At 32.1% G+C, this 27,070-nt stretch overlaps 2 protein-coding genes and 1 long non-coding RNA gene across 52 annotated transcripts in view; 2 read left to right on the plus strand and 1 right to left on the minus strand.

Moving 5' to 3' along the window:
- LOC119081525 overlaps positions 1–27,070 on the minus strand; it is a 298,236-nt gene that overhangs the window by 12,984 nt on the left and 258,182 nt on the right. The window lies entirely within an intron of this gene.
- LOC119081505 lies at positions 1,576–26,524 on the plus strand. Its single transcript, XM_037190513.1, has 5 exons — positions 1,576–1,752; positions 1,858–2,001; positions 2,071–2,177; positions 14,146–14,152; positions 26,509–26,524. Exons 1-3 carry the CDS (start codon positions 1,606–1,608, stop codon positions 2,152–2,154), a joined length of 375 nt encoding a protein of 124 aa, XP_037046408.1. The 5' UTR covers positions 1,576–1,605; the 3' UTR covers positions 2,155–2,177; positions 14,146–14,152; positions 26,509–26,524.
- LOC119081454 (leucine-rich repeat extensin-like protein 3) lies at positions 15,080–21,901 on the plus strand. Of its 50 annotated transcripts, none has more exons than XM_037190394.1 (15): positions 15,080–15,204; positions 15,513–15,708; positions 15,765–15,866; positions 16,291–16,350; positions 16,657–16,731; positions 16,969–17,028; positions 17,738–17,803; positions 18,285–18,347; positions 19,340–19,399; positions 19,581–19,619; positions 19,855–19,905; positions 20,240–20,311; positions 20,787–20,858; positions 20,986–21,060; positions 21,618–21,901. In XM_037190394.1, exons 1-15 carry the CDS (start codon positions 15,202–15,204, stop codon positions 21,734–21,736), a joined length of 1,113 nt encoding a protein of 370 aa, XP_037046289.1. In that variant the 5' UTR covers positions 15,080–15,201; the 3' UTR covers positions 21,737–21,901. The 50 variants fall into 50 exon arrangements, with proteins under 50 accessions (XP_037046289.1, XP_037046292.1, XP_037046295.1 ...); XM_037190397.1 differs by having other exon boundaries at positions 21,621–21,901; XM_037190400.1 differs by having other exon boundaries at positions 20,829–20,858.

Raw genomic sequence — 27,070 nt, forward strand, 5'->3', positions numbered from 1 at the left:
GCGTACGAATCCTGCTAATAGTCATTATGTTACAGGGCCTATCTACCTACACTTGCTAAAATTTTCACTGGCTAATTTTGCAAAATATTTATAATTTTAACATTTTCCAAAACTGCTCATTGACATCGACGACAAGAATGAATCGAACGTGCTCTTGTCAGTGTTTTTTTATAGCATAGTGTATGATAAAAGTATTGAAGTAAATGTCGTATCAAACACTGGACAATTCTTTATACAAAAGAAGTAACGCTTGTCGACATATGGGTCAACTAACCAACGAGTAAAAATGTTAATTTTTTTGAAATATGCGGAATTGAAAATAAAATTATCTCACGACGTTGCAAAACTGTAACAGTTCATAAAAGTAAAATGTGACTGACCGATCCACTCATCTCTCTAATTTAAATATCAAATACCCAAAATGAGAAATTATATAACGAAACTACTCATATGCGATTATTACAAACATGGAAAGACGTTTTTTTTAATTATTCAATACAACCAACGCTGAAGGTCAATGAAGCTCTAATTTATGCTAATTTTGATTGATATGAAAACACTTTCTCATCACCTTATTGACGACGAACGAATTAAGAAAATAAATGTCTTCTGATAAAAAACATATTTACATTTGGAGTGACTAGAGTAGGATGTGAATGATGGTTTGATAATATTTAAGAAAACTTTGTACAGAACAATGTTAAAAAAGCAAGGCTAGGTATTGGGACCTATTGACTTTATCAAGAAACGTTGAAAATACAGCCACAATTCATTTAAGAAACATCAAACTCTCCGTAACGTAACATGTAACAAGTCATGATGACTATGTCCCCATATCTATTTTATATTAAAACTTAACGTAACAGACGTCGACATAAAGTCGTACCCAATATCCCAATACTATCCAACGAAAATTTTATTTTAATTTTAGTATCGATTGCACTAATTATCGTCTTGATGTTCACATTAGGTCTGATACTGACACAAAATTATTATAAAAAAAAGAAATAATCCTAAACGAACCGTCATTATCTATAGCTATCATAATGATTTGAATAAATCTCTTCAAAGACAGTAATGACTGATTTACATGTAATTATTTACCTACAATTTTACATATCTGAATTGGTTATGTGGACCATGGACAGTCTTCGTTATAATAGATTTTAACTCTTCAACTCTTCAACAAAAAAAAATATTCATGGACAGATTATAATAATTAAGTGGTTTTTGATTACACCTTCTATGTGCTCTGCTGGTGTGCCTTTCGTGTACAAATTTTGGTCAAGACGTTGTAGTCTCCAGCTACTTGCTATTAGTAAAAAAAAATGTTAGACACCGATTTCAACATATTTTTATAATATAGTGACTGTCACTCCAAATTAATCAGACGGTAAATATCACGTTTGATGGCTGCAGTAAATGACCTATTCGATGATGCATATTTCAGCAAAAGCTTTTTTCGATACCTTTTTTTATGCGTCTGTCTCCGATTGACCTAAAAACGGTGTAGCTTTTGATTGTACGCATGCCCTCTCTAAGGAAAAATGAGAGCATATTCTGGCATTGTATCAGTTCCTTAAAGTGCGAGTACAGGATAACACCATGTACCTAACAAATGTTTTGTTGGAAAATTTTCTTATTAAAATGGTTCTTTCGCTACTTATCGTTCATTCATTGGTGAAATGTGACAAAAACAATGAACAACGGTTCCAGTTTCCTGAATTCGATTACAAGGAAACTAATAAAAATGTGAGTAAAGATAGGATTTCCGTGTCGAAAAATCGTAATCGATTTTCCCACTTGATGTAAGGATCATATGATTATTATTTGTTTATCAAAAAGAGAATTTCGTAGGAATTATCGTATCGTGAATTCGAATCAGCATGTGAGCAGAGCTCTCAGTGCAAGGAATTGCAACCGAATGGTATACAAAGGCACCGATGCATCATGGAATGCATTTCGCCGAGTTGCTATCAGGACATTTACAGATTTGACGAGGTAATACAGTGTATATACACCAGTGGTAATATTATCGCAGCAAAACTTATCTTAATATCGTGATTTTAGTTGGAAGAAGGTGAAATCGATGTACGACTCGTGTCGTTCAAAGGATGCTTTGTACAACGCTTAGGGAGGTCACGAAATCGATAAAATAATTAATTTTTCGGATTATGTGTCATTACTACATGGCCTGGAGAAGGAACTTTTATTTTTGTTATGTCACTGAATCGTTTTCATTTTTTAATATAACTATGTCAACGTTTTGTAATTTTTCATTATCAATAAACCACATAAAAATGTAAAATCAAGCGAAAATTATATTAACCTTTCACAGACAGCAAGCACATAACCTGTTTGCATATCAAACAAGTCTATTACTTCTTTTAATCTAAAAGTAAAACAACAGATCGATACAAAAATAGATTACGTACTTGTCTATACGCTATACACTATACAAGTAACACGGACGTAATCTATTACTTCATTCGATTCTACACTAATTTGGCTGTAGGAAGCCAAACAAAATCTAAAGTTCTTTGCTCACTTTTGTTGTCGTTTTCTATAACAGATGATATGACCGTCCGTAAAAGGTTGTCTGTCCTGATCACATCTCGGTATTGACATGTCGTTACATTTTATGAGCGAACGAACGCAAAATCAATCAAATTAATGCAGAAACAATGGCCATTTCTTACTGCACCATAATGCTGGCGGCATTAATTTTAACAAATCGCAACGTTATTACTGATGGCTATTAATATTCAATAATTATGATTTGGCATAAGAAATGAGGTCGTCAAACTGACACAAATGCATTCACTCGTATGGTTCGTATGGTATGGTATTTACATGAAGATGCCTCCAGTTATGCTTACACCTTAATGTTTACGATCAACATTAATGGTCACATATCCAATAAATCTGGGAAGTAGCCATGACACACGAAATTTTTATTTTATTTTTATTGGGCGGGCCTACATTACACGCTGCAATCAACATTTTATTTTGATTGATTGATTGATCAATGAGTTAAAAATTGGAAATAACGAAAGTGATTATTGCCCATTTTTCTTAGACATATGCGGCATACATACAAGTGTAAGTAAGTATTCAAGAACGTGCTAATTTTATTAAAATTTACAAATATTTATGTTTGTAATTATCGTCATCTATGTAACCAATCTATATGCAAATTATTGTTAACTTTTTGTTTAATTTAATTGTATTATAACAATGAGGAGTTGGCAGATTTTAGAGATGAATTGAAAGTTTTTCGTCGATTGACAAACTGAGCTACAGAGTAAAGGTCTTCATTCTTGAATAGTAGTGATTCAATTGCAAAATTTACTTTTACTTTCAATTAATCACGGTGGGGTTGAACAAAATTTAAATAGAGTCGCGACACCACCTCTGATTTTTTTTAATATTCTTATTGAGGGACTCGAGTACTATAAGGAACCACATTCAGTTCGAAAAATTTTCCAGCCGTTTCGGAGAACCGGCACTCATGGCCGTGCGGGACCGACGAGTCAATTTGAATACAGATTGTTATCGCAACGGATAGAGGGACTAATTCTAAGCTAATTCGCATTGAAATGGCTCCCCTCGACAACTTGACCACGTAGCTACAGCCAGCTAAAGTCGAAAATTCGACATCTTTGAATGGTGATATGTCCAAGACGAAGAAAGTTTGAAACTCTTTGAATGGCGATATTGGTAGAGCATTCCATGCTCTAATAAACGCCGAGAATAGATTTTACAAAATTTGTTTGAATTGTACAATATTTGAAAAATTTTATTTTCACCATCTTCGGCGAAACTAGGACTCATCTGCAATACACAGGTTGATCCTGTCTGCAACAAAACAATAATGCCTGATCAGCCTGCAGTCTAAGCTTTACAACAATACCACACCCGCCATACCAGCCTCACAACAAGTATCTTTTACGACATTTTGTTTGCAGCAAGGTCACTCTACGACGAAATTTTCAATTTATCATCTATCTTCAAGTGCCCGTTCCTTTAGAATGAGTGGAATTGTTATGCATTCTTCATAAATAAGTGGTATAAGTCATTTGCAGCAATTCTTACATTAATTACGTGTATCTGGAGTCGGTTAAAGCTGATTTCGCTAACCATTAGAGGAAATTTACCGTAAAAATATGTGGAAATCAGCTTTAACCGACTCCAGATACACGTAATTAATGTAAGAATTGCTGCAAATGACTTATACCACTTATTTATGAAGAATGCATAACAATTCCACTCATTCTAAAGGAACGGGCACTTGAAGATAGATGATAAATTGAAAATTTCTTGCTACCTTGCTGCAAACAAAATGTCGTAAAAGATACTTGTTGTGAGGCTGGTATGGCGAGTGTGGTATTGTTGTAAAGCTTAGACTGCAGGCTGATCAGGCATTATTGTTTTGTTGCAGACAGGATCAACCTGTGTATTGCAGATGAGTCCTAGTTTCGCCGAAGATGGTGAAAATAAATTTTTTCAAATATTGTACAATTCAAACAAATTTTGTAAAATCTATTCTCGGCGTTTATTAGAGCATGGAATGCTCTACCAATATCGCCATTCAAAGAGTTTCAAACTTTCTTCGTCTTGGACTTATCACCATTCAAAGATGTTGAATTTTTGACTTTAGCTGGCTGTAGCTACGTGGTCAAGTTGTCGAGGGGAGCCATTTCAATACGAATTAGCTTAGACATAGTCCCTCTATCCGTTGCGATAACAATCTGTATTCAAATTGACTCGTCGGTCCCGCACGGCCATGAGTGCCGGTTCTCCGAAACGGCTGGAAAATTTTTCGAACTGAATGTGGTTCCTTATAGTACTCGAGTCCCTCAATAAAAATATAAAAAAAAATCAGAGGTGGTGTCGCGACTCTATTTAAATTTTGTTCAACCCCACCGTGTAATAGAGAACATTCATTAACTTTTCATTAAGAGTTTTTAGCATAAAAGTGTTTCTCGAAAACATATACAGACAGTGTTAACTGTTAGAAATTGTGTGTTAATGTTGATGATTAGAAAATATTTATATATTTTCGATAACCACAGACGGCCAGTAACATTGCATAATATTTGGACAATTATCGAATCTATTACTTCACTAAGTCCAAGTACTTTCGACATACTGAAATAAAATTATTGATTGTTGTCTTCGCTTCATTGCCATGATTTTTCAATATGTTTGTGTTCCTTGGTTATATGCGGTATGGAATCTTTCACTTCATTTGTTTTAACATGCCTTTCGCTACGGTGTTGATAACAAATGATATAGCCGTACAAGGTCTTAATGTTGACAATGTAAATTATCAAAGGAAAAAGCTTCCATTAATAGTTCACATGTTCAAACGCAGAATCAATAATTCAATACAAAAATTATACGTAAACGGGTTTCTATCGCATCGCAGATTAATGACTTTTTGTGTACACAAGCCGTTCGTGCCAAAACAATTTTGGTTACGAATAAGGAAGACAGAATTTTATTTGAATTAAAAAAAAGTTACTTCGAAGAATGCCATTCATCAACAAATTCTGTTATTGAATTCCAAGACGATCAAAAAACTCAGACAAAAATCAATCAACTTTTAAAACGTATATCCTGCTTAGGCGACTAGAAATGCTAATCTTTGCTTGAAAATTTTCGATGACCATGCAGTATTATTGTAATTATCGACGCCATTATACCGAAAAAATACGCGTCAATTTTTACGTCATAGTTTTACTGTAATTCCACCAAACAAGTATCGTTCATCACTTTATAAAAATGGGAAAAAACTCCTGAAAAAAATAATTATTCAGTGTGATCGTTTGAAACCACAGAATCAATTAGAAAAAGAACCATGCCGTCAAAAAGTCAATATATAGATTCCATCAAGAATTTAAAAAAAATTGTAAACTCAAACAAAGTCAACTAAAAATAATTATCTAAACACAAAATTTATCGTTTACAAACCAGCTGAGGTCATCATTATAGCACGATGGTGGGCTATGTAATTCACCGAGTGTGTCTATTGATTCGTATGTTTGTACAAACGAGACACGAAACAGCGATCATGATCATGATTTGATGACATAAGAATGGTCAAACACTTATTTGATCATTGAATAAAACTATAATGTGAAACAATTACGCGTAAGCCACTACTAACACTTCATTCTCCTAAAATAAATAAACGAAAACGTGAACACTACTCGAGTGTGTTGAATGAGCCTTGAATTTCTAAGCGATAAATCAAGCGAGTATTTCCATCCGATAGGCTGACAAATGCCTCTTTTAACCAAATTAACATTTAATCGAGGAAGCTGTCGTACATAAAAATCAAAAAAGAAAAATCAGTGCAAGGCTATGTGTAGCATGCAAATAGGAAGCATGGTATTGCTGATTTTCAATATTTATTCTTTGTCTAATTACTTCTATAAGTAAATATTAGATAATTAGGTAATTAGTGAACAAACACTTGTAAACATATGTTTGTTTATGTTTATGCCTTGCTTAAAGTGCTAGACATCGAGGATGAAGAGACATCCAAGCGGACCATGTTTCATATATATCTGTTATTCGGTATTCGCTGATGACATTGGTACGATTTCGGGATGACTGGTTAAGCAAGGCCAATATTATTGTATTAACGAAACACCGAATATTTTATCAGAGTTTGTGTTGTGTAATACGTGTGGTCACCACTGGTGAACGCAGAGCTGAACCTATATCTTATAATGCAACCTATACAGTTACGAAGTTAAAAAGAATTTCTAACAATGCTCTCCACATCCTATTACACATTATTTAGACGATTTTACTAAATTTTTTCTATTATGGGTCATAATCACAGGTGCAAACATTTACCTACAATTTTAGCAAATGCAGTGCTACATCTAACAGTAATGGTTTTTTCGTATTTGCTAATAAACAATCAATTCAAATATGCAAAACGAAAGACATAAACAATATTTCACAAAATGCTTTATCGACACTCACTTCATTTTGATGGATGAGCAAATGTGTTTTCCGTATAATATGTATTTAACGTTGAATTTGTTTCATTCTCACAATAAATATGCAACGTTAATTAGCACTAAATAATAACTTTTATGCATTTTCACCTATTGTATGCACAAACATAAACGTATTACGATTAAACAATCGACCAAAAATAAAATTTTCACTTTAGTGTTAAGTGCTAGAGAGAAATATAATATACGGTGCATACATTTTACGACTGCATATTGTTACGTAATTTTAATAAAAAAAAACTTTTTACTTCAAATTCACAATCATGAAGAAGAGTATGTCATTGAGTGTTTACTATAAGAAGAAGAAAAAATCCTCTTACTAAACATACCCGCAGTGTTCCTCAATATTATTACAATCGATGTTTAATGATCATTAAGTTTTGGTTTGATGAAAACTAGTCTTCTTAAATTGTTGGTGCAAATTATGATATATTTTTTTACAGCACTGTAATTATGAGCATTTCAAAATCGACAGTTTAAGGTCGAAATAAATGATCATTTATAATAAAGTACGTTTTACAATATAATATACGAAATTCGGCTATTCATAATTCTAAGAAGTTTTGCTAGTTTCATTTTATATTTTATTTAGAAAGAACCTATACAAGCTGTCCTCTGTACTATGGTAGCTCATGACCGAACTCAATTAACTTCTTTTTTTTACATGAGTTGTTTTGTGTGCTGATGCGTGATGCTGACCCATGTGTTATATTATATTTCATTGAGATACGTTCATGTATGCAGCGGAAATTGCTTATTTGGAACCATTAAAGAAGTCGGTGTGCAATTAATTAAATTATAAGAAAATTATAAGCCTCTAAGGTGAATGAAGTCAACAGAGTTCGTAAAAAATGCATATAAAAGAATAACACAAAAGCTCAATGAAAGCATGAAAAATACGCTGAAAAACTAATCGAGTCGGTGAACTTGAACTCGATAGACACAAAACTTTTTTTTTTAGAAATGAGCGTAAAACAGTAAATTTACTGACATTTACTGTATAATTATGAGCTTCTGACGAGGCTTCTGAATACTGAAAATCACAGAAAACAAATACCATCGGATCGAGGTCTGACGACGTTTGGTTCACTGATAAATAATTGAAATTGGACGCAAAAATTAATAAAATAAATTGGTACAATAGGTAAAAATCTTGTAAAATTTATGGACATAAAGACGGAGATTTAATTTTGTTAACTCAGTGACGGAAAGTAAAACTGTTGTTGCTTTTACAGAAAAAAATGTTGTATGAAACTCGGTAATAAATGATTGAAAATGCTTCTGATTTCCTTAAGGTCGAAAAATGGCTTATTACATTACTAGGGAAAATCGGGGAAAATAAGAGACTTAGTTTGATAAATCACAGCATGTAATAGTACATTACTTATCAATGGGACAAATGATGGAAATGACAATCGGCCACGTCTCGATTGGCAAATTTCACACGTTTTCATGTGATTGCTGATCTCGGCTTCGCCTTGGACTACCTTAATTCAACTGTAATTCTTTGATTTTACTATGAACATATCCTATCGCGTCTCTCCTATTGGCGCCTCTAACAAAGAGTGTGAGAGCACATTACATCCAATTGTTGTATGGCACCTTTACCTATACTAGCTAATATAAAAAAGTTATGTTTTACGTATTATAATGTAATCGTTTATTTTAATAGCCTCAATTATCTATGCTCAGTGATAGATGCCATGTTCGTTAGATTAATGACATCAATAAAGCTTAAGATGTTGCATAAAAACGTTTTTGTATTATTTTTTACCACACGTGGAGATCTATATGCAAAGTTCGAAATAGGCTTCATTAAAGCGGAATATGTGATTACTTATCAAAATGTAATTACATGTTGCTCATTTGTGTGCTGGAAAATTATGAGTTTAAATATAAAGCCAAAGTAACTTTCAACATTTCTCATTACAGAAGAAGATAATGTTGTTAAAAGCTTGAGTCAGAGAGGGTGGAAACAGTTAAATTTTTAAGTGTCGACACACACAAACACATCGAGTTCCAAATCCAAGATTTGCTCAACCTGGTACATTCTATTTAAATTTTGTATTCATTCGGTAGCTTAAACCAAACATCGTATACATCGTATATTTATGAAATATTGGAAATAAATTTTTATTTATTGAATTTCCTTGTGATTAATGATTACGTCTTGATCTTATGTCTTCTTTAGTGAATGAAAATTATAATAAAATATTCATGATTCAATTCGTTCGTTCCTAAAATAGCTTCATAATAGAAATATATTAAATATTTAAAATCAAATTCAAATTCATGTTTATGTATGGAAATTAGATTTCCAAAAGAAAAAAAAACCGAGAAATTATATCAGTAAACAAACAGTAACCAGTTATTGTGTAATGTTTGAGAGTTAAACATTGTAATTGGAAAAAAACCTTGAAAACTTTGTAGAACTCGATGTATATGAACAAGAAGAACCTAGGTGATTCTGTTCTTAAAGCTTACGTTTAAAAAATTATATTTTTCGGCATTACGAGTTTACCTCTTACAGTCAATTTTGGATTACTTACCCACTTTTAGAAATGCATTGCAATTTATCTCATCTTTGTTCAGGTCCGGACTCGCTACCAAAAGGCGCATCGGGCTCATAGAACAAAGGTAGACCCTAAAGAACTCTAAAGAAGCATCAATATTGGTAAGAGGCGTCAAACTGAAGGGACTCATCGGGATTCGACCGATCGCCCAGTGTGGCGATTCCGATGTTTTTGTTTGACTGTTGGTTATTGTTATATTTGCTAATGAATACATTGAAACGAAAAGCTTACTACATCAGTATTTTGGTCATTTCTGGACCGTTTTGTTTACGAATATTTTAAAATAATAATTTGAATACATTTAATACGGCCTGTAAGCGTAATGGAAAATAAAATAAAAAATTCTTAGGCTCTACTTATACGTATTGTATGGGCGATTCGAATTGCTTCTGCAAAGGATGCGTGGTTTTTTCCTTCTCTCAGCAATCATTTCCAAATGAAAACCTTCATTCAATGGGTTCACAACAAATTTGACTTTCAGAAGACCGAAGCCATCTGTTGTCGACAATTACTATAAAAATAAGCAACTGGCATAGCACTGATCCAAACATTAGAACAAAATTTTCAAGAAGAGCCTTCTCGAGGCAGTAGTCAAATTTCTCATATAAATTAAGTTTGTAAGGAATGCTAATGCGTTGCAATTTTACGTTGAAAAAATCTGTTCTAGTGCTTGGTTCAGTGCTATGCAACTACCCATGGTATGGATATATGAAAGGCTCTATTAAAATTAATGGACTAAAACATTTATCTTACATAAAACTCTTACCAGGAAACACTATCAGCAAAGGAAGTAACAGATTTAATGATAATATATCGCAATACACTTGCTATTTTGCAGAAGGCTAATCATTTCACAAGGTATTAAATTGGACTAAATGTACCAGAAACCCATGAATTTAATTTTGTGAATTATACAATTTTCCCAACGTTGAGAATAACAATAATAAATTGCTAAGGCTATTTTAGTAATTAATCGATTAGGTCATTCTTAATTATTGAATCCATGCAGAGGTTGATATGGTATTCCTTTTATCACAGCAAAAAATTAAATGAAACCGAAAATGACATAATTTTAAATTCAAATGAATAATTTCAAAACCACACAGTGTTCATCAAAATGTTGAAATTAATTATACATCATTAGGCTAGAATATAAAATTAAAATAGGTTGTCGACGCACTTTAAATTTGACATAAAAAAATAATAATCTCAACAAAAAAGTAAATGTATGCAAAATGAGACCTTTGTCGAAGCGTTCACTGCTGAAGATACCATATAATATGGATCTCAAATGGTGCTTAATTTTTTTTTGCCATTTTTGGTTAATTAATTTAAATTTATTTATGTCAAATTGTGCATGTACGATTTTTTTTCTAATGGTAAGCAGAGACGCTTGAAGGATTAATGTGAAGCTGACGAGTACTTTCAATCGAAGCTAATCTGATTGAGAGGTTGAACGCTTTACTTTCTTCTTTCTGAGTAGAGATCGATATTAAATCGATACAGAACCTGCTAGTCATCTGCTATCGACAAAAATAAGAAATGAGCTCTAGTTTATGTACTTTTATTAAAGTAAAACCGATAACAATGTATTGTATGATTTGGTATCAAACATTAGCAGAAGACTTTATACAAATGAAGTAACAGATTTGATTATTTTGTTTCGATCTGCTTGCCGTTTCTAAGAGATGGAATTTACACTGTATCATCACTGTAAACATGGATGATTAATCTCTGCTAGTAATAACTAATTGGCTCTACTGATTCTAACAGTCTATAAAAATAAAACATTCTCACAGGTGGGACATCTACATTCAAATAGCCATATTAACCTGCCACTCCAAATAGTTTTATCTCTCAAAGGCTTATCCATTCTATCATATCCTATCCTTCTAGAAAATAGCATATGGTACTTGTTCAGATAATATCATATGACAAGGCGTAAGCGTATCACCAGTTTAATTGCGGTCACAGTTGTAATTAATACAAATAAAGGATTTAAGTGCTGTTTTTTCTTCTTCAGAATATACTATACCGTAAGACCGTGCCCCCTCACCCTGTGAAGGTTGATGTCGTTTATTAACAGCCCCTTATGAATCACTTTATAAATCTTTAATATCTACTTCACCTAGTTTTAATAGTGGAAACAACAACTGGATTTTTCAGCTTGTTTGGAATTTTTAATCTCGATCGAGAAAGTATTTACGAAAAAACTTCACAGTAAAAGTACGGCACTAAAAGCTAAATTTTTTATCCCTTAATTATATAAATGTTGTTACGTAATAGTAGCATTCAAAAAACGAAAATCTATAAACAGATCATTCTTTCACCCAAGACAATAACAATCAGCACAATGGAATCGCTGATGTCATTTGCAAAAAGGTATCAAATGTATCAAAAAAAATTGTTGGATAATTTAATTATTAAGCTAAAATATACGAACATAAAACCAGAATGACATAATACAAAAATGGTGGTATATCTGCAGCAATTTATATCTGTCGTTTTACGTGCCTTGTAGTCTCCGAAGATTTTTTGGTTTGCATCAATTCTATAAGTCTGCTGCGAGCTATGGGCGACTGATTAAATTTATTGTTATGTCTAAATTTTATTAAAAGACCTTCAAACCGAAAAGAAACCTAATCACAGAAATACTCAAATCCTCGAATGCATTTACTAAAATTTACAAGGATAAAACGTTGTAGTCGCTGTGGCATGTCAATTTTGATAAAGTAATGTTTATTTTTAACCTTTTCAGCATAAATTTCTTGATATTATACAATTCGGATAGAATGCAAAAACCAAAAAACATGTTTTAATACCTCTGTAGTCCTAATCAGACAGATATCAGAAATACACAAAGCTTGTTGTTTTTCCCTGTTTTTTCCGAGAAACGGCGAGAATAAATTAAGAATATGCAGATATGCTGATACAAAAATAGATAGAGACGATTGGTGTAATAAAGATTGTGAACCTATCGACATTTAGTTTTAGAAAAATGAAATTTTAGCTATAAATTAACTAAATGATCGATAAACCGAAATACCCGATGAATGGAAATAAACAAAAAAAAACCAAAAAAAAAACGTTCTAGACTGTTTACTTAATCGACAACAAAAGGAAATGTTTTTATTTTCCGAGCTGATGGATTTTATTAATAGTAAATGAGAAAAAAGAGTGTTATTACACTTCATTTTTGTGAGGTAACTTCTAGTATTTGATACAAAATCTATTACTTCAATTATATTTAACATACATTCCATTATTTTTAAAAGATCACAAGCCAGAGTTTGTCGTTGTCGATAGCAGATGACTAGTCGTTTATATAAGTCTCCTATGAAAAATTTATGTGGTCAACATAAACTCAGGTGGAATATTGTATTATTAATTTCATGTTAAACAGTTCTTAGGAGCTACATCTATTCGACCCATCATTCCCAATTACTAATTCGTTATGTAATTCGCTCATTTCGATAATAGCACCCCCTTCTTCGACAATAATCTAACTTATAATTATATTCATATTATTTAAAGAAGTCAACAACTTATTACATCATTATAGAAAATTTTTGGAGTTTATTGAACTTAAAAAACTAATAAATTTTGTTTTCGATCTTTTATTAATGTTAAGAAAGAAAAACATACAGTAAACAAAGTCAAAGCTTGAATTTTTATTTTTCAATTACTTGATATATAAGAAAAACAAATACTTTGGCTTTTAGTTGCCCAGCTGTTTATGTATAGAAAAAAAAATGGAATAACATTTCGTTTGTCACAAGATATTAGAACTTTCTATTATCTCTAAACGGCAGGAAACATCGTCTTTTTTTAATGAGTCTTAGTACAAGTGTATTCTTAGGTAGGTACTATTCGCACATGTGCTATTAGTCTTTATTTGACTATGTGTGGTTAATAGTGAGAATAGTGAATTAATGACTATTCGCACACAGTGGCATGAGTCTTTATTTCCCTATTCGTGCTTTTTGTGAATAGTGAAGACTAATCAGACAAAGCGAAACAAAGACTCATGGCACAAAGTGTCATTAGCCTTCGCTTCACTCAACGCACAAAATTTATTTTACAATTTTCACTTTGTGCGATTAGTCACTTAAAGACTTATCGCACTCTGTATGAATAGCCTTTTCGTTTTAATGGGAAAATAAGGAATGTCTATTTTAGCTTTTACCTAGTAAGTTGCTAGATCAAGTTGTTGCACAAGTTGACTGTGAGTACGAAAATTATGATGAAAATTAAATTAAAAGTTTAGAAACAAAGAACCTGTATCTGTGGTAAAACCGAACCACCAGAACGTCATCGTCTATCTAAATATTTCTGATTTATAAAAAAAAATGTCGTTAAGTTCTTCATATAGAACTTAGAACATTAGAATTAGCGTCATATTTCTGTGGTAAGTTGTCCATTCCTAAATTCTTGTTCTTTTAATTGGTAGTTTCGTTAATTTATTCGAATATTTTTTATTCTTAGTTTAATTTGTTGTTTTTTTTTTGGAGACGGTTGACTTGAAGATGTATAACGACCGCATTGGATGCTACCAAAATAATATTTTGATTGCTAATTTGTTTGAAAGAGAAAAATCATTGAGTAATAATTAAATATAGAAACTGACTACGGAACAATCTGGGCTTTTTTTAACGATCCAAGGTAACAAAAAATCTTGCATTAAATTCGGTTTTACTTAAAAAATATTTAAATCCTTTTCCATCGAATCAATAAATCAATAATTTTTTTTAAAATAATTCCATTGTGAAATATGCATATACACCAATTATTATGCTCCATATCCGACCACATTTGCGTTGATGCATTTTTATTAAATTCTGTAACAAAGTAAAACTTTCTGAAATAATGTCAAAACAAAAATCTCTCACTCACACCTTTGGTAAACAGTAATTGAATGATAACGCATGCACGACATGCTACAATAACCATTAATTGCATATCGTGATGTCTGTCCATGGTATTATACCATGAAATGACATTAAAGTAAAAGAAACATATTCAGCAATATTGATTTTATAAACCGATTAGTGAGACAAAAATCTCAAGATTCTTAAACTTTTCGGGAAAAAAGTCGGCAAAATTATACACAATTGCCAATGATCATTCTAAAAAAGATAATTAATTTTTTCTAAAAAATATGTTCGTGAGTTCTCGTTAAGCAACGTTAGCTCTAGACTCGAATTAAATGAACAGAAAAAAAAACTATTTTCGATTATGTTACCAAAAAGCTTATCATAAAACCACTTAAATAATTTTGACTTTTATTTTTCTACTTTTTTTGTTCCCTCAAATTAACAAAAAAAACTTGCGTCTATAATTCAAAAGTATTGATCCATATGAATATTCCACGACGCCGCGCGATAACCGTCGAACATATTTATAAAAAAATTAATCTTTTTTAATTCACCAAACTTAACCGGTTTATTTATTGTTTAGATGAGCGAGATCGAACATCATATAAATATAGCGCGAATTTTAATTGTGATCATTCGAGAGCTCACTCAGCTCTAGCAAAGACATATCAGTGATATACCAATATTGGAATACAAGGAATAGGATTTTTATTGAAAATGGTGAGGAAAATAAAAAATTGTGATCTGTTGCTTAAGTGAAACAAAAATGTGAATGTTTTACGATGCGATTGTTGCTCGTCTAAAACAAAAATTGTGAATTTTTCTATCGAATACAGAGTTATTGTCAGTCCATCACTACAAGGAATTAAGTGATGATCTGTAAAAAACTCTGGGGCAAGAACGATTGAATTATGAACGTTTAGTGAAAATGCTAACAATAAATTTTGATTTGTTGTTGCTCGAAAAGAAAATATTGTGAAAAATTATTTCGCTTCATCGGATTAAAGTTTTTTTTTCCATATTTGCAGAAAATATTCTTATTGTGTTTAGCGGCTTTCGCCGTAGTGAGCGCCGATGTCTCACATTTGCAAGGTGGAGCCAATGGGTATAACTACCCTCCTAACCCACAACCGTCGTTCTCTGACCCGATTGAACAACAACACATTGAATACCTTCCTCCACCTCAACAACAACATGAACCAATAAACCAATATGTTCCACCAGGTAAGTTAAATTTTAATTGCAAAAACAACACCCGATATAATGTAAACGTAATGTAGCGCCTCCAGCGCCTACTCCACCTCCGCCACCACCACCACCTCCACCACCACAGTGTCCACCAGGAACCTATGGTCAATACCCTAACTGTCAATCACCTCCAGGTTAGTAGCTTGGCTATCATTTCATTCAGATGACTTAGAAATTTCAAGTCAAGAATTTTGTGGATTCCTTGAGATTTCCATTTTTGGATTGTAATAAAATTGAGATGAAGATTTCAGAAAATGCAGTCATGGAGATAAAATTTTGTAAAGGGAAGATATATTTTGATATCTACATTACTGAATTTATTATCTCCAAAACTTTATTTTCTATCTTCAATTTTACATTTTTTTATCTCAAGAAATATTATTTTACTTTAATATTTTCCAATTCACTTGATATACTTTTTCTATAAAAATATGTCCAAAGTAGAGCAAATAATCATTATCAAAATAGTAGTCAGAATTGTCATTTGAGAAAACGTTATCGTTTTATATCCAGTATTACTCAAAACAAAGTGAAATTAATTCAAAATTAATTTTAAAGCTCCTCCACCACCACCACCTCCTCCACCACCACCTCCTCCACCACCACCACCTCCTCCACGTAAGTATCCTAAATTTTCATACTGAGTGCTGTATTACAAACGTAAAGAAGTGCAAATATGAACTTTAAAAAAATGAAAATTTCCTTCCTTTTCCTACTCAAATGTCCCAATATGAATATCGATAAATTTTCAAATTTCATCATGTAGATGTAGACTAAGACGATGAAATTTGAAAATTTGTACAAATTTCTTTCGACGCGGTTAATAAGTTTTGAAGTTTTGAAATTTAAAACTAAGCTCGATGTTAGTTTATCTGGACTTTTTTTAAATAATTCGATTATGCTAATTTATTTGTTTTCCTGTAGCACCACCACCACCTCCACCACCACCACCACCACAGTGCCCACCAGGAACTTATGGACAATACCCTAACTGTCAAGGTTAGTTATACACTTAAATAATTTATTGATTGCTATACTTTATGCACTTTAACGTAGAACAATTAGATCATGATATTCTCTGTTGTGTATAATGATTGTAGTTCATTACGACTTCTAGTTCAAATCATATTTATTTTCTATTGCACAGCAGGAGATTTAAATTTTACATTCAAAATATTTTGTCTCACATTTTTCTTCATATCAGAATTATAAACTAATCTAAATTTAATATTAAAGCTCCTCCTCCACCACCACCACCTCCACCACCACCACCACCTCCTCCACCACCACCACCACGTAAGTAAACCACATATTTGTCAGTACACTGATAAAGTAAACGCAAAGATGTGCTCAAATGTACTTGAAAATAATAACTCCTTTTCGTCTAATTTTACAATTCAAGTATTTTCTCGTTATACTTTTCATTTAAAATAAAAGATTGCGATGAAAGAAGACATTTTCTTGAATCTTGCTAAGTCGAGTTAACTATAAGTTAAAATACTGCAATGTGAAAAATCCTCGGAGAAATTTACATATTTCACTTGTAACTAATTTTTCAAACGAAGTGTAATGATATTTGGAACAAAACATTTGTCTGTATGCATTAAAAATGCATCTTTTCTCTTAAATTTTTACGTTTTCTAAATTGCATAATAACAATTTCACTAATTACAGCCGCTAAAATCACACGACGACCGTGTTGAAAATCCATTATCACTTAACTTCAAGTTATGCTTGAGCTAGTAAATCATTGTTTATGACGAGCACTTTGTCTTCTCGGCTCAGCTGCTGAGCAACCGCCCTTGCTCACTTTATATGCTATATACTTTCCAAAGTATGAAAAAAAAAACTACAATTTCTTATCTAAACAAATGTCGATGAATAATATAAAAATCATAATTCTTTGGAATGAATGTATTCAACTTGCTGAGATAATATGTACGACTTGCGCATACCGTTTATGTGTTGACATTTCTGTAGTAATAATTTGTTTGTTTAATTTTAGCACCACCACCACCACCTCCACCACAGTGCCCACCTGGAACTTATGGACAATACCCTAACTGCCAAGGTTAGTTTCACACTGATATTTTTCACTCTACCGTAGACGCATGCTGTTTTCTATGTAAAATAATTATTGTAGTTGGTTCAGTAAAATTAATAGCCAAAACATCCCCACCTCCCATCCATATGTTTTGAACACATTGTTTTTTGATATGTGTTAATATCCAACTCAGTTTCATATCACGTATTATCATTACGTAATACACAGTTTATACATCAGAATTTTCAAAAAAAGTCACAAGAAAATGTTAAAAAAAGGCATTATACAATTGTTTCACTTTAATTTGATCGATATTCTTAACTATCTTTCATATTTTCAGTAAAAGAGCCCCAGTTCGAATATTTGAATATTTTCATAAAAGCTTTTGATATTCACATGCTTATTAAGAAAGCTTTCTCACATCAAATGAGACTTACAATCACCTTAATTTGCAATTATTTCACATTTTACTCATCGACTATAAATTAATCTGAATTTAATGTTTAAGCTCCACCTCCACCTCCACCTCCTCCACCACCACCACCTCCTCCACCACCACCACCTCCACCACGTAAGTATTATAAGTTATTATAAACAACATCAACCTATTCAAATCATCCGAATCCCCAAATATCCAAATTAAGTTTCGAGTTTTCCTTTGAAACCACAATACACGCAAAGAAAACTTGGAATTACAGCTGATCTCAATTATAATTTATGCCTAACATAAAGGAGAAAATTATATTCACAACTATACTTACATAGTGACCGCTGCAAATTTAATTCGACTCTTTTATGTTTCTGTGGACTTTACGAACTTATTAATGTAGCAGGTCTTACTAATATAATTTCTTCTCTAATATCCCCTCGGAGTAACACAATCAAAGTGAATATATAACAACGAAATTATATTCACGGCTAGTGTGATTCATTTTACAGTAAAGAAAAAGTATCGCTTCACCTCGATTTTGATTACACATTTCTCAAGCATATATGAAGTTGTCTGTAATTCTTGACTATAATTGTTCTTTGTGTGTAAACTAACTTCATTTCTTATTTAACTTTCATTTTTTGCATTTTCATTTTACTGCAAAAATATGTTTCTATTTTTCTAACTAAACTTTTGACTTAAAGCTCCTCCTCCTCCTCCTCCACCTCCTCCACCACCACCACCACCACCGCCACCACCTCCACCACGTAAGTATTTAAGTTATCTTACAACATGCTGAGGAAACAACTGACGCAAAACCCAGAGTTAACAGATGCAACCATTTCCTTTTCCTATTTCAATATCCCAAATATCCATATTCAATGTTAAAAGAGATTTTTGTTTCTGGGTGGCAGTGACCATTTCATCTCGGTATATGGCCAATTAGTTTTTTAGTGGCCTCACCGATAATGAAACATTAAAGAAAAAGCTCTTATAACATCCCACATATCAAAAAAAAAAACCTTTCTTCTGTTTAACTTCTTCGGAACTGAGCAGTTTATTAAGTAGAAATACATTAACGAAACTCTGAGAGAGAGAGAGAGAAAAATACTGAATTTTTCACAATAATTTAGCTCCACCACAATGCCCACCTGGAACTTACGGACAATATCCAAACTGTCAATCACCTCCAGGTAGACTAAAAATTTAAATATTTTCGCAGAAAGTGGTGTAGAACATTGCCTTTTGTCTTTTACGTTGACCGTTAAATTTCTGTGATTAATTCGAATCAATTTAAGACTCGACATTACTATTACGAAATTTAATAGACTGACATATACTCGTATAATATTTATAATATTTATTTTTATTCAGCTCCACCTCCACCACCACCACCACCACAACAAGAACCAAGTAAGATTTAATGATAATTTGAGAATCAAATTTGTAATTTTCAAAACATTCGCGTTGAATGTCCCTTTACTATACAGTTATACAAATATTTCAGTTTAAAACCATTAATTGTGAATAGTAAAAAAGTATTAAATTTCGTAAAAATTAGAAGAAATTTAAAAATTAGAAATTTGATACCTCGCCTTCTAAACGTTCAATGAACGTAATAATTGACCATTTGCCTTTTTTTTCTCAGTCCGTCAATACATTCCACCTGCACCACAACAACCACCACCACCCCCACCACGTAAGTATCCAATTATATAAATACACTAAGAACCGTGCAATAAATTCGGAAAATGCATTCAAAAACCATATGATTTTCACAGTGCGAAACCTAGCTTCTCTTTTAAGTTGAAAATAATAGAAAACAAGCTAAATATCTCATGCTAGTAGTTTTCCAGAACTTATACCATCCACACATCCATATATAAAAACCAAAATCTGTACACAGAGAAAAAAGTCGGATTAAATGTTTAATCTACAGAAAGATTACGAATATTTTAAATATATAGTTGTCGATGAATGTGCTTAAGTTTTGATGATAATCTTAATCTCAAAAAATTTTCTGTTCCTTTTAGCACCACCACCACCACCACCACAGTGCCCACCTGGAACTTATGGACAATACCCTAACTGTCAATCACCTCCAGGTATGTACTGATAATGTTCTTTTTGTAGGTTAAACTACCAGTATTTTTTTTCCGAGCTTAACGTAGATAAAATTGGCGAAATCATACATGAAGAATTTGTAGTTTGCACGTTATTATTGTTACTTAGTACCATTATAGATTTATCAGTATTTAGTACAATTAGCCCAATTTATTTACCGAAAATTCCCATCCTCACTTTATATCCATTTTGATTTGTTTTTCAAATACTACTTAAAGTATCAAATCGACTGCACTACGCTAACGTATTTCCAAGTATATTCGGTTATACTTGACAATAGTACCTTATAATTATTCGTTTGATTATTGATATGAAAACTAACGCATTTTTTAAATGCTACGAATAATATTTTAGTATTTCAACAAAAGAGTTTGACTGAAATTATAGTCGAACAGTTTTTTTTTGCCAACCGCATCTACAAAGTAATTAATGCAAATTTTAATGTCTTTACTAAAGCTCCTCCACCACCTCCACCACCTCCTCCACCACCTCCACCTCCACCACCTCCACCACCACCACCACCACCACGTAAGTACACTAAACATTTGTAGTTAGAGTAATAACCTCAACTTTACTAAAGAAATTTAATTAGTTTTTTGCTATCATGAAAATGTTTAATTAACCAAATAAATTAATGACTCTGTAATGATTGTAGCACCACCACCACCACCACCACCACAGTGCCCACCTGGAACTTATGGACAATACCCTAACTGCCAATCTCCTCCAGGTTAGTATTCATACCATTCTTTATGTCGGTTAAACGTGACGTACTATTTTTCCGAGCTTAACATAGATAAAGTTAAGGAAAGTGGTTAATACCAAATTTGTAGTTTGCACCTAAAAATTGTTTATTGTTCCAACTTTATTACCAAAAACTCCCATCCTTATTATATCCAGTTTACAACGCGATGGCAATAACAAGTATAAGAAGGACTTGATAATAGAATCCTTTTAAAGTCATTTTTAAATTATTTTGCCAATATTAACAGTTTAGTAATTTTTTGCTCCACAACCGCAAAGTAATTAATGCAAATTTTAATGTTTACATTAAAGCTCCTCCACCACCTCCACCTCCTCCACCACCACCACCACCTCCTCCTCCTCCTCCACCACCACCACCACCACCTCCACGTAAGTAATCTAAGCATTTTGTAGTTAGAGCCAAATCCAAGTTCACAAATGGCGAAAAACATTTGTTCCAACACCGATTTTTCCAACTTTAACAAACAGCATTCAAATATGAAGGTTCTATTTTTGGTAACATTTGTATGTTTTTTCCTTCAACAGCACCACCACCACCACCACCACCATCACAATACATTCCACCATCAAACCCAGCTCCAGCAGCTGACTTCAACGAACAAGACGGTTACAATTACCGTGTTCCAAGTCGATCATTCTAAATGATGAATTGAATAATGCTAGTTGCAGTCAACCTCAACACCAGCATTTAAGTGATTTCGTTATTTTTGAACGAAAACAAATATTTCTCTTTTATATTTGTAATTGTAAAATGTAAATATAAATGACTTTGAAATAAAAATAAAAAAAAAATGATAAAAATGTAACAAATTTTTTTTTGATAAGAATGATGAGGTACATGAGATGGATTGACGAATAAACGAATAACTAAAAGAAGCTGTAGATAACAAAGGCAACAATCTACAAAATTTAATTTTCTCATAATTTAATATCTCCAAAATAAATCGTTGAATAACCAAGGTGTATTGGATATTCTGAGCCTGAACGCTAACGCTTTACACCTGTGCTGTGTTATATAGCTTATTAAAGACCATGTTGGGACCACATATTTTACGTAATTTTGTTCGAAATTTCCTCTCTAGATATAATTACTCTTAGGATAAAACATCACCACAAATCGATATCCGGGAATTCCATCGTGAGCGACGTTACACTAAAATATTTCTTTCTAGTTCGATCTACGAATTTTCATCAAAATGAAATGAGAAAGGCTATACCGTGAGCTGTGTTACCAATTATGCCAATGCATATTGTAGAGCGGTTTTTCATCAGTTGAAAATGATGAAAACTTGGATTTTTGGCAGATCCACAAATTTTAGCAGATTGGTTCATCCTAAACTACTTTGACTAAAAATGTTGTAAACAGTATGAGTTAAGGGACCAACAAATACTGCCATACATTTCGTACTCTGTTTTTGAATTTATTTGCGTCCTTTTTCTTAAGCCAAAACAACAACTTTTTCTCTCACCTTTTCTTTCACTTTCCGCTCCGATGACATCACTTTTCATACCCACCTAGTGTTTGCGTATTGCAAAGGATTTCATGCAATTGTTATGAATAAATTGAAATTTGATATAAAAGTACATTGCTTCAAATTCTCACGAAAATATGATATACCGCAGTGTTTGTTGTTACGAATTGACTATTTGCAGGCGCTTACTAATAGCTAAACTATTATAAATATGCGATTTGCAGGCGCCTGCGAATAGCATATTTATAATAGTTTGGCTATATGCAGGCGAAGTTGCCTGCGAATAGCATCTACGTTGTTGTTATGTTTCGTCCGGAATGTGACTTTTTGGTCAGCCTGAATGAAAAATAGTATATGTTACTAGAATATCATATATATTAAACAGCCTCGATGAAGCGGGTAACAGTGGCAGAGAAAGAAATATGCGACATGAGAAAAATGCGACAAAGTGGTTCTGTCGTAAAGTTTGCATTTTCTTAGCGCAACATTTTTGAATTTGAATATTTAAGAATTCGATTTTAATTGACTGAACACAAGAAATAATCAAAATTTTCCTAATTAATGCTCGCTACAGCTCAAACCTGGCGACATGAGAAAATGCGACAAAGTGGTTCTGTCGTAAAGTTTGCATTTTCTTAGCGCAACATTTTTGAATTTGAATATTTAAGAATTCGATTTTAATTGACTGAACCAGGGGCTATTTAGTTGAATTTTCAGCGAATTTTGGCGAATTTGGAGAATTTGACGAATTTTGGCGAATTTTGACGAATTTTGGCGAATTTTGACGAATTTTCTCGATTTTTTGTGAATTTATACATGACTTTAAGAAATTTCAAAGAATCGTAGAACTTAGTTACATATTTTTGGCCAAGACATTCTAGAAATCTATTTTTAACCGGGAAGCCATGATGGCTTTTTTTGGAAAAACGATGAAAAATGTCCTAATTTTGTGAATTTTACATATATTTGTGAATTTGGTAGATTCTTGCATATTTTTGTTATGCTATATCACAAAACTAGCAAAATATTTCAAAAAACATAAATTTGGAAGAAAATTTTCAAAATTTGAATTTTTTAATTTGGGAGAATTTCGGCGAATTTCGACGAATTTTGGCGAATTTCTGCAAATTAATTCAACTAAATAGCCCCTGGACTGAACACAAGAAATAATCAAAATTTTCCTAATTAATGCTCGCTACAGCTCAAACCTGGCCTGAAACGAGAAAATCTAATTTAAATCAGGTTGGGTTTAGGCTTTGAATTGATTGATCACAGGAACTGAATCAGCGAAAATATCATCACATAAACTGATTCAGAAAAAATCTCAGGTCTAGAATCTAGACCGTTTAGATCACATAAAATGAATCAGATCGTTTGAGTGCTATCCTTGGTACATATCTCAATATAACAAATTCACATAAAACCAAATTTAATGTTTATGAAAGCGAGAACATTTGCCACGGATTTTATGTTTTTGAAAACATTGAACAACGATTTTAATATTTATGAGAACACTGTACACGGATGGTACATTGTTAAACAATTATTATAAATAAAATCATAATTTTGTACACTTTTTCACAAGAAAACCGAAAAATCATCAGAATCAACCACATCAAAACAAGAAATTTAATTTAGAATTTTCTCAACTGTCACTTTTTCCTTGTACCACTTTGTCGCAATATGACGCAACGACAAAACGACTCTGCCACTGTTACCCGCTTCATCGAGGCTGTTTAATATATATGAGACCACAAAGAAATGCTATCAACTAACTGGGTTTTTGTTCCGGTCAACGCAGCAATTTAAGCGACCAGAGAGTCTCATCAAGCTCCACTATGCTTATGTACGCAGTAGGCTGGAGTACTGTAGCACTGTCTGGAATCCATATTATCATAAATACTGTGAGCAAATAGAAAGAGTCCAACGGAAATTTACACGAATGCTATATTATAAGTTCAACTGGCCTAAATAAGACTATCCGACAAGACTCAAACGGTTAAAAATGAAATCACTTGAAACTCGGAGACTGGAGTTGGATGAAATGGTTTTGTATAAGATCGTTCATGGTAAAATTGAAACTAATCTATCGTCACGGCTGTGTGTATCTCAACCGCAACGATTCACCCGTCAGAATGCTCATTACCTATTCTACCTACCAACACCCGCGTCGAATATTCAACTTAACCTCTCCACTCCACCGTATGGAGAACCATCACAATGTCTATTTCAAGAGTCTGGATATTTTTAATTTGCCGTTTAATCAATTCAAGGCGGCTGTAAAGAGTGCGTATCAGTTCTAGAGAGTGACTGATGCCTCTAGTGATGGGATTTTTATCCTGTATTTTTGAAATTTTTGCTTTGTATTTTCTCCTTTGCATTTATTTAACTTTTTTCTGATGTTAATTTAATTTTTTTTAAATTATGCTCTCTCGATCATTGTATAATTGGGCGATAGCCTGTACGTTCCTGATCGTTAAATAAATAAACATAAACAGAAACAGAAAGAAAAGGTTTGTTTTTGAGACCACGGTGGGTCAAAAATAAACCTTTTTGTTCGTAGTAATATAATATACATGCTTTTGAAACTGAAACCAATTTTCTTGTTTTTCTTGAAAAAATGCATTTAAAATCGGAACAAAAGTGAAAAGTGACGTTTCCATGTGTTTATTGACCTCAACTTCGCCCGGGATCAGGAGAGGAAAAAAAAGTGTAAATTGAAGAATCTTTATTTTTTATCAAGATAAAAGTACAATAATACACATTTATATATTTAAATAGAACCAGTTAAGAACAATGAGAATTATATTTATGTACTTAGTACTTAATAATCTTGCGGATTCTAGCAGAAAAATAAAATTTTTGTCTGCCTTTGTTTCATTAAAATTTTTTTTTTACTTATAATGCGAAATTGTTTTTACTTCCGACAATTTTTTTTCGCTTTCAATAAATATTTGTGTGACTGATTTGATTGTTTATACACCATTCAAATATCATAAATATTTTCAGCGAAATTTTACGTTTTTTTAAATATATTTTCAAAGAATTAAAGGCAGTAGTGAGGATAAACGGAAATCAATAATTTATTAATTTTAGGTTTAAAGCGTTTGAAACCTGACCTGGTGTTATAAATGAACTGGAAGGAAAATAATTTTCTTTCATTCAATTAATTTCATTCCAGTTTTAAACCTAAAATTAACAATTGTAATCGATTTCAAGCATAAACAGTTCAAAAATATTGGATATGTTTTGTCTGGTTGTGTTTTTCTTTATTTTTTATTTTTATACAATTAGAACATTTTAATATCAATTTTTCTTTTTTGCAACTTCAAATTAATTACATTTTCCACAAATAGGTAGGTACAAAAATTTACCAATCAAATTCTTTTACACGATGATATGATTTTGGGTTAACAATTAATTTCTAAAGATATGTATTTGGATTTGGTAAAAAATCTAAAAATAAACGTTTAAACAAAAAACAAGGACAGTCATTTCGAGAATTGATAAATAGTAACTTTACTTGTTTATACTGATCGTTACCGGCTCCGAAAGTGTAAATTTCACATGAATTATAAGGATAGCCATCGAATCTAGGGCTGAATTTGATGTAACTATTTCGACGAAATCAAATAAAATCTAGTACTTCTATTGTTTAAACAAGGATTTTGACTAAGACGACGTTAGCCCAAGATCTCATTTTTTATTATTTCTTGCCGTCGTTATCGTCGATAAGAGCTGATATATCCGTCCATAAAAATACAACCGATATTACGGCTAATCAGCAGAATAAATAAAAGAGGCTCTTTTAAAGAGCTATCGGTTGATGAGTTTGTCATATACATTGAATATAATAATAATAATAAATAAAATGACCGTCCTATATCTAGAATCTAGATATATTAAACTGAAATCTTCGAATCTTCGAAATTTTCTTTTTCGAAAATATTTTTAATTGACGAAGAATATTAATTACGGCAATTATGGCTGGGAAACAGAACAATAACAACTTTTGTTCTACAAAAAATTATTCAACTGTTGTAGACACTACATTTCATAGTAGTGTTAGATTTGATTTGTAATCCAGTAACTTAATCCACTCGCAATTGAATGCGAAAAAAATGGAATTTTTGTCATACCGACAACTTGCCTTAACTTTTCACCAGGACCAAATAGATTTTCAATCATTGAGGCATTGAACGATAGGATGGAACGGAAATTATAGTGACTGTACCGAGTTTAATATTCTTACTCAATTAAAAATAGATCGCAAATGTCTACGCAATTTTTTGTCTAAATTTTCAGACACTATTTAATTAGCCCTTATCAACTAGCAAATAATAACAATTGTTACCGAGTAGATTATAAAAATCTACCAATGATATGATTTGATATTTTTTAAATTTAAATTTTGCTTTTTGAATCACGATTTTCTTCCTTCTTTTCCAAATTTATTTAACATTTATAGATAATTCATAAAGTTTATTATATTTATATATAATT

This window comes from Bradysia coprophila, unplaced genomic scaffold, assembly GCF_014529535.1.
Source record: "Bradysia coprophila strain Holo2 unplaced genomic scaffold, BU_Bcop_v1 contig_358, whole genome shotgun sequence".
NCBI classification, from domain to species: domain Eukaryota; kingdom Metazoa; phylum Arthropoda; class Insecta; order Diptera; family Sciaridae; genus Bradysia; species Bradysia coprophila.

Excerpts from the sequence above, each read along its gene's own strand:
- LOC119081505 (XM_037190513.1), top strand. The coding sequence starts at position 1,606 with ATGTACCTAACAAATGTTTTGTTGGAAAATTTTCTTATTAAAATGGTT. Across the intron at positions 1,753-1,857 it reads ACAAGGAAACTAATAAAAAT|GAATTATCGTATCGTGAATT; the intron begins GTGAGTAAAGAT and ends AGAATTTCGTAG. Across the intron at positions 2,002-2,070 it reads ACATTTACAGATTTGACGAG|TTGGAAGAAGGTGAAATCGA; the intron begins GTAATACAGTGT and ends TCGTGATTTTAG.
- LOC119081454 (XM_037190393.1), top strand. Across the intron at positions 15,709-15,764 it reads AAACCAATATGTTCCACCAG|CGCCTCCAGCGCCTACTCCA; the intron begins GTAAGTTAAATT and ends AACGTAATGTAG. Across the intron at positions 17,804-18,284 it reads ACAATACCCTAACTGCCAAG|CTCCACCTCCACCTCCACCT; the intron begins GTTAGTTTCACA and ends TTAATGTTTAAG.